The 12176-nt window shown below is 35.6% G+C and overlaps 1 protein-coding gene across 7 annotated transcripts in view; it reads left to right on the top strand.

Annotated features, from left to right (window-relative positions):
• RIC8B (RIC8 guanine nucleotide exchange factor B) overlaps nucleotides 1-12176 on the top strand; it is a 102509-nt gene that overhangs the window by 49937 nt on the left and 40396 nt on the right. For all 7 annotated transcript variants that reach the window (XR_005987900.1, XR_005987897.1, XR_005987899.1 and 4 more), the window contains exons 5-6: nucleotides 9440-9668; nucleotides 10408-10503. Coding sequence is in view for 3 of the 7 variants with exons in the window: in XM_041755791.1 (XP_041611725.1) it covers nucleotides 9440-9668; nucleotides 10408-10503 (325 nt within the window). In the remaining 4 variants the exon portion in view is untranslated. The remainder of the gene's footprint in view (nucleotides 1-9439; nucleotides 9669-10407; nucleotides 10504-12176) is intronic.

The raw sequence follows: 12176 nt of genomic DNA, 5'->3' as shown, positions 1-12176 counted from the left end.
CTACACTCAAACTAATACCGTCACTGACTTCATTTTGAGTATTTACTGGGATGCCTTAGTGTCTCAGCCCTTGAGCATCTGCCTTCCGCTCAGGGCAAGATCCCTGAGTCCCACATCTGGCTCTCTGTGGGGATCCTGCTTTTTCCTCTGCCCATGTCTCCACGTCTCTCTGTGTGTCTCTCATGAACAAATAAATAAAATCTTTAAAAAAAAATACTGAAAAGTATACCTTAAGCAATATGTATTAATTAAATTTTTAAAACTTGCTGTAAGAATTTGGTCAGTCTCAATCAAGTATTAATATTTAAAAAGTAGTTCAGGTGTTGGTGACTTGCCTGTTGGAGCTCTTGATGAACTACTGTTGAAATATGTCATTCTCTGAGAACTGAGTTCATGCATTTTTCTAGTTCTCTTTCTATTCTAGATCAGACTTGCAGGAACAACAGTTAAGACTGCATATGGTGCTCTAGTCTCTTAAAATACAAATGGTATTTTTTAAAGATTTTATTTATTTATTTATTTATTTATTTGAGAGAGAGAGAGAGCCATGAGCAGGGGGATGGGCAGAGGGAGAGGGAGAAGCAGACTCCCCACTGAGCAGGGAGCCCCACTTGTGGGCTCAATCCCAGGGTCCTAGAATCTTTTTTTTAAGATATTATTTATTCATGAGAAATACAGAGAGACAAAGACACAGGCAAAGGGAGAAGCAGGCTCCCCACTGGGGAGCCCAATACAGGACTCAGTCTGGAACCCTGGAACCACGCCTTGAGCTGAAGGCAGACTCTCAACCACTGAGCCACCCAGGCGTCCCCCAAGGTCCTAGAATCTTGATCTGAGCTGACAGCAAACACTGAACCAAGTGAACCATCCAGGCACCCTAAATACAAATGGTATTTTAAATACTGCAAATAAGGGATCCCTGGGTGGCGCAGCGGTTTGGCGCCTGCCTTTGGCCCAGGGCGCGATCCTGGAGACCCGGGATCGAATCCCACGTCGGGCTCCCGGTGCATGGAGCCTGCTTCGCCCTCTGCCTATGTCTCTGCCTCTCTTTCTCTCTGTGACTATCATAAATAAATAAAAAATTTAAAAAAAAAAAAAAAAACACTGCAAATAAATTCAAATCTTCAATTAACTTTGGCATTAACTCTGCTTTACAAATAAAATTGGGTTCTTCTTAATAGTAGAAAGTGCCTTTTGAGCATTTATAATAGTCTGTTTTCCAAAATATGGCTTATGTAAAACTTCATAGGAACACAACCAGAGTGTAAAATGAAACATAACCTTAATTGTTATTTTTCAATCAAATCCTTATTATTTTAGTTAGGATCAGCAATTTATTATTTGATACTGTACAGAGTTTGTTGGTAGGTTATCTTTACGTACTCTGGTAGGCAAACATTCAAAAATTATTTTCTTCACACGTAAAAAGTGTGACTTTTTTTCTTCAGCTACAGATCAAAAGTTCCTTTGATTTTCTTGAGACTGTCCCTTTAAAAAAATAATCAGATTAAAAAAAATAATAATAATCAGATTAAGTGCAATAAATTATAGCCTCTAAAAAGACTTAAACATTTTGATTCACTGTAATTTTTTTCATAATCAAGAGACACTAGAAATACAGATACTAAAACTTTAAAAAAATGGATTCATAATAAGCCCAAGAGTAAATTGATGGCTTTTTTTTGTTTGTTATTTTGGAAATCAGATATCATAAGTTAAATGGCATTCATACAAGAATGTAAGGAGAAAGTGTTTTGGGAATTGTTATACTAGTTACAAAAAACATTGCTAAGGATTTCTCTGATAAATTTAATATTTTTTTGTTTTGTTTTGTTTTATTGTTTTAATTTAATATTTTAACACAGCACCCACTATTTATCAAAAAGAGAATAAGGAGATGTTTTAAAAATCAGATTTTTACAAAAGTAATCAGATTTCTTTCTTTTCCTTCTGATAATATTTACTTTTTCTTAAATTTTAAAGATATTTTTCTTTAAATTTGCTTTTATCTTAAAAGTTGGTCTGATAAAATATCTATTAGCTACACTGTAAATAAGAAGGGATATCCCTAGAGCCACAAACAGGATATAGGCGTATTTCTCAAAGGCTTTCCTAGAAGATTGAGGTTGCTGCTGACTTGACAGTTTATCTGGAATGGCCCTGCATGTCCCTTTAATCAGAATTAAACTGATTAGTGCCATTTGAGAGTAGTGACACTAGGCTAAGCCATTTAAATACAGAGAAAACTGCATTAACCTCAAAGGGCTATATTAGGAAACTTACTAAAATTGTAACACCCATTAAATTCTGCATATTTATAGTGGCCTGAAAATCAGGTGTGTGTGTGTGTCTAAGGCAAAGTTAGAACAACAACAAAAAAAAAATCAGAATATTTTCAAAGTAACATTTTTGTTCCATTTTTTTAAAGTTATTTTCTAAGTTTGTTTGTTTTTTTTTTTTTCTTCTTGACACTTTGATTTAGGGAAAATGTAATGAAATAGGTAAACCTGGATAGTGTATGATAATGCATTATCATCAAATTCAAAGAGTTGTAGTAATGATTAAATGAGACATTAATAAAACACTCTGTCTCTGGCACTGAGGAAACACTCAGCAACTGAAAGATCTGCCCCTGCTTCTGCCATCACAGTACTGTCACCGCCACTTCTGTTATTATTACAATAAGCACGCTGGCTTTTTGATCCAATACTGAGTTCCAGATCTCTTTTGAAAAGTTGTTTTTGATTTTGATATTTTGTGTAGGAACTTCTGTGTACATCCTATGATCATGTAGAGAAGTCTATTTTCCACTCATCTAAGTTTTTCTCAAACTAGATATATATTATGATACATGCATGACAGGAACATTCTAGGCTCCTCCAGGAGATGAGTGAGTAAAAACATGGCTTGGCAACAGCTTTTGTTGATGTGCTGTCTTTGTAGGACAGTGTCCTTTTGTCCCCGCCCCCAGAGCAATCAAGAGGACAGGGACGTAGAGATAAAATGAGTTAGCTCACATAGACAGCTGACCTTAACCTTTATTTCCACTAATCAGCATCTTAGATAGTTTTTAAAATCTATTTATTTCATTTCCTTTTGTCTGTACTTAAAGTAACAAGTAAAGTGTTGCTTTGAGCCACCTTTTTTGATACATTAAAGGACATCCTAAATCTGTTCATCTCTGCTGTCTTCCTGAAAGTATTTTCAGTCCTCTTGTCCATAATCAGTAAGCTTATGCATAAATAGCCATATGTGGATGTGGTTGTGGTTTTGTTTTATTCTAGAGAGAAGGGGGAAGATGGGAATGGCCTAAATGCTGGACAGGTGAGGGGAGAGATGGACCAGATCTGATTTAATTCCTTTTAGCCTCTCAGTCTAATTTCTTTCACTTAGCACATTGGATCTACAAAACGCTTTCTCTTTTTTTTTTTTTTTTTTCCTGCACTCAAAGAGCCAGTATGTCTTTAAAAAGTACTTACCTCCTTGCCTTTTTTATTCTTTGCTTAGACGAACTTTTTTTATCTTACGAGATACACGTATTGAATGAGACAATTTAGTACTTAATAATACCTCATTACAGTCCTAAGAAATATCTTTTTTTCCAGCTTTATTGAGATACAACGGATGTATATTGTTTCAGTTTAAGGTGTACAATGGTGTTGATTTGACAGACTTACATATTGCAAAATGATTACTACCACAGCATTAGGTAGGCATAATGTCTTAAACATGGCCGACTTTTAATTAATGTTTGAAAACTGAGGGGAGAAGAGATGAGGAAATGGGTAAAATAGATGAAGGAGATTAAGAGTATGTATAAACTTTGTATCATAAAATAATTAAGTCATAGGAATGAAAAGTACAACATAGGGAATGAAGTCAATAATATTGTAATAATGTTTAGTGACAGTTGGTAACTACTCTTAACATGGTGAAAACTTCAATGAAAATTTTTTTGCAGAAGTTTGAAAACTGGATGATTTCATTTGGCTTATATTTATTAACTGAGCACTTAACTATATATTAGGCACTATGCTGAGCTCAAGGACAACAAAGCTGAATATAGTCCAATCTCTGTTCTCCAGGGCTCACCAGCTAAGGGACATAACAGACATGTGAATAAATAAGTGCAGTTATTTTGATGAGTGTTGTTTAAGACACAAACAAGCTTATACAGGCATACAGAAAACAAGAGAGTTTACTTTGTCTGGAGAGATTGGAGAAAGGGAATCTTATTTTATTTTTTGTTATCATTAAAGCTCCTAGCTCTTTAACCTGATTCTTACTGTTACTGTGAGTTATCTAGGTGAACAGATATTTTTTGAACTATCATTGAGCACCATACTAGGTCCTTGAAGGGCTCCACAGTACATACTCTACAGGAACATAATGTCTAAATGAGGAGACAAGACATAAATTTTATGAAAAGTTAGAAACCAATTCAAGACCATAGTAGAAGAGCTGTCAAAAGATAGTTTTTGAGTAGTTCCCCAGTGACTTAATTGTCCAAATAATAATTGCTAGTAAAATTTAAAGGACAAGCTCATTGTGTTCTAACATGATGAGGAAAGTCTTTCTTACTCATATTACACCTGTTCTCCATCCTCATCCAGACCTCTGGTCTTCTGATGATTCCTATTTCTCCTACCTGTAAGCCCCCTATGGGTTTACATTCTTCCCTCTCTATTCTAAAGCACTGGTTCATGATTTCAACCTATGTATACACCCTCATTTGTTCTGTCCTGCCAGTTTTGAAGCACCCAATCCCAGAGCTGTCAGACCATCTTCCTTCTCCACTTCTAAACACTCAGGCTGCTCTGGCTTGTAGGACATTTTACCTAACTCAACAGGTTGGTTCATCCTCTCCACTGCGTGCATGCAGAGTTGTTTCTCAAAAAGCATATCTCTGCTTAGAATCCTCATGGCTTCCCTCTGTCTTTATGTTTAAGAGTAAATATCTGTTGTCCTTTTGCACTTATTAATAATCTGCAGCCTCATTGGGGAAATCTGTTTCCCTGGCTTCTGTACCTTCTTCTTTGCCAGAATAACTCTGGTTTAAGGTCATCAGTAACCCATCTGGCCATAACCTACATCTCATCATGGCAGTCCCCTTTGTAATACCCCTACCCCACTCCACACACACATACATGTACTTTTTTGGTCTCATTGTCTACTAAGGCCCCTCTATTAGAGGCCTTGTCCTTTGCTTTATACTGTATACTTAGCACCTAGCACAAGGCAGAGTAAATATTTATTGAGAATGAAGTAAGGTTTAAGCTAGTCTTAAAGAATGAGAACATTCTAGGCAGGAAAACACATGGCTAAATACAGAAAAGAGTATGTGTGTATGGCACATTTAGAGAACAGTGATCAGGTTGCTGTGGGTTAAAAAGATATGCTTTGCTGAGAGCAGCATTCAGCGGTCTTTCCATCCATATCTTATCCAAAGTTTTCTTGAAACTTCTCACCTGCAGCTCCTCCAGTCTTCTCTTGCTGTTTATAGAAAAACTCCTCTAGCTGTTGACTGTCTGGTTCTTCTGCTGTTCTCTCTTGAGTTTGATATGCTTGGGCTTTAGAGCCATTGCTGCACCAGAATGACTATTATTGAGGTCACAAGTGACTTCCATGTTGCTAAACCCAGTGGACATTTCTCACCTGTAACATGATTTACTTGATCTGTCCACATCATTTGACAAGGTGATCACTCCATTTTTGTGTATATACATTCTTCTAGGATACCATACTATCTTGGTTTTCCTTCTACTTCATAGTTGTAATTTCTTCTTCAGTTCCTCAGCCTCTAGACATAGAGTGCCTCACGTTCAGCTTTCATAGTCTTTCAGTCCATCTCATTCCCTCACTGATCTAATCCGGTCTTTTTTTTTTTCCAATCCAGTCTTTTATCTTCAAACACCATCTACATGCTAATGACTCCTCAGTTTTGTCTCTAATCCAGATTTCCCTCCCTGAACTCCAGATTCTTATAGTTAACTTCCTGCTAACATCTCCACTTAGAAATCTAATAGATGTCCCAAACTTAACATATTCAAAGTTAAGCTTTTAGTCTTCCCCTAAAAAGCTCCTTCTCCTGCAGCATTTCCCATTTCAGTTTATGGGAACTCTAGCTTTCCACTTGCTAAGGCTAGAACCTTGGTCTCACACGTCACAACTACCTATCAAGAAATATCCTTCAAAATGTATCCAGATACAATCACTTCACTGTTACCATCATGATCAGTCACCTGAATTATTATAGTAACATCCTCATTCTTCTCACCTTTGATGTCTTACCATCATCAGTTCTCAATACAGTAGAGTGACCCTTTTAAAGTAAATTAGACTATATCACCATCTAGAACCCTACAGTGGCTCCCATTTCATTGAGATCAAAATTAAATTATAATAGCCTGCAAAACCAATCTGCCCCCCCATACCTATCTGATATCCTATCCTACTCCTTTTTCTGTATTTGTCATTCAGCAAGATTAACTTCTTTACAGTTCTTCAGTCATACCACTACTACTTTGGAGTCTTTGCTCTTCCTCTTCTATGTGAAATGTTCTTTCCCCACTTAGGCACATGGTTCACTCCCTTACTTCCTTTCAGACTTTGCTTAAAAGACACCATTTTAGTGAGGACTACCCTAACTACTCTATTCAAAATTATAACTCACATGTTCGGTCTTACCATCCTGAGTTTCCTTGCCAGGCCATTTTACCACCATCAATCGTGCTATTCAGTCATCTTATTTGTTTTTACTTTTCATTGACTGTTCTCTCTGTGCTAGAACATAAGTTCCATAAAGGCAGGGATTTGTCTCTTTTCTTCATAAAACAATGCCTGACACAAATAATTAATAAATAATTACTGAATTGAGCTAGATTAAATTTAGGAATTTAATCTTTTAAAAATCTTAAGGTTTAAGTAAACTCAAGCCATAAAAAAAAAAGATATGTGAGCCCCAAATATAAAGAAGATACATTTGAACCAGAAAGATTTGTTAATGGCTATAGGTCTACATGTACCATTATCATGTTCCTCGTTGTTATTTGATATTAAGTTATGTTAGGCCAATGATACAGGACTAGATTTTAGATTGCCTTCCCTCTCACAAATAAAAAGTCTTTAATCAGAGCATTAAGGAGTTCTAAATAGGCATTGCTTTTGAATCTGCATATCAGGAGGGGGCTGGGAGCATGAGTGGGAGGATGTCATGTCCCAGTGATTAATGATCTCTAGGAAGCTGAAAAGGGGAGAGTAATATACACAGTATTTCTACCCCCTGGAGTAGGAATGCAAACACCATTGTGCGGATCTGTGCATAGTCACTGACTTCCTGGTAGCTGGAGAATTTCATACACCCTTCTACCACAAATAAAACTGTCAGAGAAGTGACAGAGCTCAAAAAGCGGGCCTTCCTTACTTAAAAAGAATAGCTCAAACACAGTGAGCCAGAAAATTAATTTTGCGTTGTTTAGAAACCTGGTTGTTTAATAAGAAATGAGAAAATGGGAACTTTTCTTGAAAAGTCTATAAAACCTCCAAACATTTGTTGAATCAAACTCTGCATTTTGTTTCTTAAATTTACCAGATTCTTGGAAACTGCTTATTTTAGATGAATTTAACGGGAAACATTCCTTTATAATGAAATGCATTATCTTAAACTTTTCAGTATGGTCTCTATGGTAGATTTAGAGAATCATACTATCAATGGACTCCAGTGCCTATTGCCCTATGTGTTGAAAAAAACCTAACATTTCAAATGGTTTATACAGTTTTAGAAAGTAATTCTATGGCAGGGTTCTTTCGTTTTGTTTTCATCCTCAGTGAATCTATATTTATTAACAGTTTCCAAATGCTTAAGTCAGAAGCAAAACATTTTTAACTCTAGATAAGGAACTACAGATATTTGCAAAAATTTTTGAAAGAAAGTTTGTGGGAAAAGTGTTGTATTTCAACCATTTGTGATTTTTTTTTTTAAATAATCAAAATTAAGACCTTTGTTTAACAGCGAGTAGTAATCACAGCAGCAGCAACAGATTTTTCATGGGGACCACCAAATAACTTGTATTTTAACCAGAAACTGTATATTCATAGGACTTGTTATTTTTTTCTTGGTTCAGATTTTTTAGATACCCTTTACATTACTATTCATTATTCTGCATTATCTAATTTTTAAACTTTGATCTCTTATGAATATTTTTTTCCATAATATAAAAAGAAGGAAGGAAATAATCTTGGGGAAATGAGAGCTACACTTCAGATTGAAAGAAAGAAAAAAATGTGTATTTTATTTCTGTTTTGTTGTTGTTTACTTTATCTTTGAGAGTGTCACTATAATCTAAATTAAAAGGAATTACTATGTTCTAAATTAAGACAGCATCGGATAGATTAAGCCCTGAGTTTGGTTTCCAAGTGGTTAGACTTTCTGATTGCATTTGCAAGAGTTTATTTTTAGTCAGGATGTGGTTATTTTTAGATCTGCTTCTCTGTCACTAGGAAATGTAATGCCTGTCTTTCCATTGTTGTTTATCAGGAAGTTCTGAGGCACAGGCTTAGAAGATCCAGTTAGCAGAGAATACTGCCTCCTTTTAAATGAAAGACTGTGAAATAATGCCTGAAGGAAAATCTGTTAATTGAGAACATGTCTAATTTTTAAATTATTAATGTCACTTTAATCTCTTATACACTAACAACAGAACAAGATTTTTATGTAATACCAAAAACACAAGGTTTGGGTTCCCCCTACTGGTGTGCATTCCAGGTGCGTGTATTCATTAATGTATAGTAGAAGGACCTACGGGATAGAAATTTGAAATGGCTATGCTGGCTTCTTTAAAGAGACCTGGTGATGAAAAAAAAGAGAAAAAGTACCATTACCCATTTTCTCCTAATGTCTTTTAAAAAATAGGATGATCTAAAAATTGTATTTTTTATGTCTAGAAGAACAAAACTTAATCCTATAATATTTGGATTTTAATGCTGTTGCCTCTGTGATAAGCTGCTTATATACAGCTTCTCAGATGCTTTATGTTATAATCTAAGGAATAATAAAATACCAGTGGCTCCACAAAACGATTTAAAATCCCAAGGAAAAAAGATAAAGCTAGCATTGTGTCATAATAAAATTAAAGAGCTGTATTAAAGCTCACTAATTCCTATTTTAGCATTTCAGAATGTGACATGACATCATGTGATTGTGTCCATTTAACATCTGTTCTTTCTAATTTGTCATATGTGAACTTTAAACAGTTCTCTTTATTTTCTGTCTCTTAGTCAGTAAATGCCAGGTAATATTAAAGGCTTGTTTTGAAAAAGAAAAATTTTAATTGACTCCTGGAAGTCATTTCTGAACTTCTTATTATGTTTGCATTTTAGTGCAAACTATTCAGGACTATTCAGTAAAATTAAAATATTGTATTTTTAAATTGCTTTTCAGCAATGCAGTCAACCTTTTAAGCAATGTTCCGGTCTCTTGTTTGGATGTTCTCATTTGTCCATTAACCCACGAAGAAACGGCCCAAGAGGCAACGACACTAGATGAACTGCCCAGTGATAAAACGGCTGAAAAAGAAACTGTTTTGAAAAACAATACCATGGTATACAATGGTATGAATATGGAAGCCATTCATGTTTTACTCAGTTTTATGGAGAAGAGAATAGACAAGGTAAGGCTGATAAAATGGTGGCCTTGGAAAGATGTTTCTAATGTAAATGTGTGCCATATATGCAAACATCACAGGACATGATTTTTAAATTTCAGGTGTTTTTTAATAGCTGACATATTGCATAATTGTACCCTGGAAATCATTTTATTACAATATATGATTAGTTACAAAAACCAAGTGAATTTAATTGTTTAAAGCCAAGAATTTTGTTGATGCAATACCAAAATTGTGACTTGTGCCTGAAGGTGAAGGAAAAATTAATTACTTATCCATGTAGTTATTTTATAAGGCATAGAAATAAAAATTATCCCCCAAAACACTTGATGATAAACACTTTCCATAATACCTAAAAGCTATCTTTAAAAAAAATCATCAATATTTCATTTGGTGTGAGCTGCTTATTTTCTTTTGTATGTCATTTGCTTTGTCAGTTATATTAAAAGGCAGCAAGGTAATGTGGGTGGACCTTCAAAACCTTTGCCTCATTTATGCCCATGGGCTGAGCCATTGAGGACCCCACAAAATGTAGGAAGATCCAGGGAGAATAAAAACAGACATTATAAACATGAACATAATTGATGGAATGGAAACATCGTTAGGAAGATAACTTCTTAAGTAGTTTGTAAAGCTTTGGTAACATAAAATGTCTCTCCCTCAAAAAGGAGTATTAATATGCTCGGTTATATAGAAGAAAATAATACTGTTAGAAACTAATATATATGTCTGGTTTTCTTTCTAGGGAAGTAGCTATAGAGAAGGTCTAACTCCAGTTCTCAGCTTACTAACAGAATGTTCCCGAGCCCATCGAAATATCAGAAAATTTCTCAAAGATCAGGTAAGTGCTTAATGCATATTATACCTCATAGTTAATCTTCTTATATGTCATTTTTAAAAATAAAATTAATAAGTGGTATTCTTTCATGATGGTTTTATTTCATAAAATCAGAAACTCGGAAAATTTGTCTGAATCTTTGAAATCTTCCTAATCCAGAAAAAAGTGACCCTCTGTATTTCTCTGAGTCATTCAATCATTTATTCAGCAAACAGTTGAGATCTACTTTGTGCTGTGTTCTAAGCACTGAAAGACAGGTGAAGTCTTCACCTTGTGGAGTTTTCCTTACAGTGGGGAAACAAGAGTAAATGAATAAAGACATGTTATGATGGCAAGTAGTGATGTGCTCTAAAGAAAGACAGCAGGGGATGGGGAGGCTGAGATGAATGGAGAGGGCCTCTCAGAGAAAGTGACATTGAGTAGAAACTTAGGTAAGTAAGAAAAAAATCTCTGAGAAAATCTGGAAGAGGAATGTGGAAAGAACAAGGTCAAAGTCCCTGAGATGACAGGATGCTTTGGTATGCTTATGGAAGAGCAAGGAGACTAGACCAAGTTAGTAAGAAGAAGAATGGTAGATGAAGTAAAAAAAAAAAGGTAAGCAAGAACCAGATGGCCTAAGGTTGTATAGGACTTTTGCTTCTCTTCTAAGTGAGATAGCATGGGACCATTTTGTGAGTTAAATTAAGGGGACCTCATTTATATTTTAAAATACTCTGGCTACTACATGTAGAATAGACTAGGGCAATCTGAGTAGATGCAAGGAGGCCAGCTGAAAAGAGGTCTGATGGTGAAGGTTTGGAGTAGGATGTTAGTAGAGTTCATGGAAAGAATTCTTTCCACCACTGGTCTTCTGTCCATTTGCCCCTATCATATATCCTTTGTGTCTCCCCTTCTATCATGAGGGGTGGATTGTCACAACTTTCTTCTTTGGCCAGCCTCTACACTTGTGTCCTGGATTCCTTTCCTTCTCATCTTCAGGAACTTTGCTCCTGAATTTATCTCCTCTCTTACATTAACCTTTTTTATATATATTTTTTTTTTCTAGGTCATTTCTGTCTTCACTCAAAAACATCTTTCATCTTAAAAACAAAAATACCTTCCCTCAATTCCACTTCTCCAGCTGCCTCCCCACGACTCTGCTCTTCGTAGTGCACTCTTCCTCAGAAGAGTTTTCTGCACTCACTTTTTTCTATTTGCCTTACTCATCTTTTTCTCCTGAACCCACTGTAATTAGGCTTTCATGCTTTTTACACCACTGCAAAGGTACTCATCAAAAGTCACCAACCCAACATTGCCTCATCTAATAGTTCTCAATCTCTTTTTTTTTTTTTAATGTATTCCCCAGTGCATTTTAAGGTGACTGAGTATTCTGTCCTTCTTGAAATACTTTCTTCACTTGATTTCTAGGACACAATAGGGAACCTCTTTGCAATTTCTGAGTGCCCAGAGTCAATATCTCCTTTGACTCCACTCCCACTCTCCTGGTGATCTTATTCAGCAGTCATGGTTTTGAAAACCATGCCGGTGATTTAAATATGCCTATGGCTCCTGAATTTATATCTCTGGCCTGGACCTGTCCCCTCAGCATCAGACTGGTAACAAACTACCTACTCATCTCATCCCCTGGGATGTATAGTAGGTGTCTTAAGTTTAACATATCCTAACCTAAGCTCTTG

Source organism: Vulpes lagopus, chromosome 5 (assembly GCF_018345385.1).
Source record: "Vulpes lagopus strain Blue_001 chromosome 5, ASM1834538v1, whole genome shotgun sequence".
NCBI lineage: Eukaryota > Metazoa > Chordata > Mammalia > Carnivora > Canidae > Vulpes > Vulpes lagopus.
The sequence above is the reverse complement of the archived record's forward strand: the minus strand, read 5'-3'. Positions and strand labels throughout refer to the sequence as shown.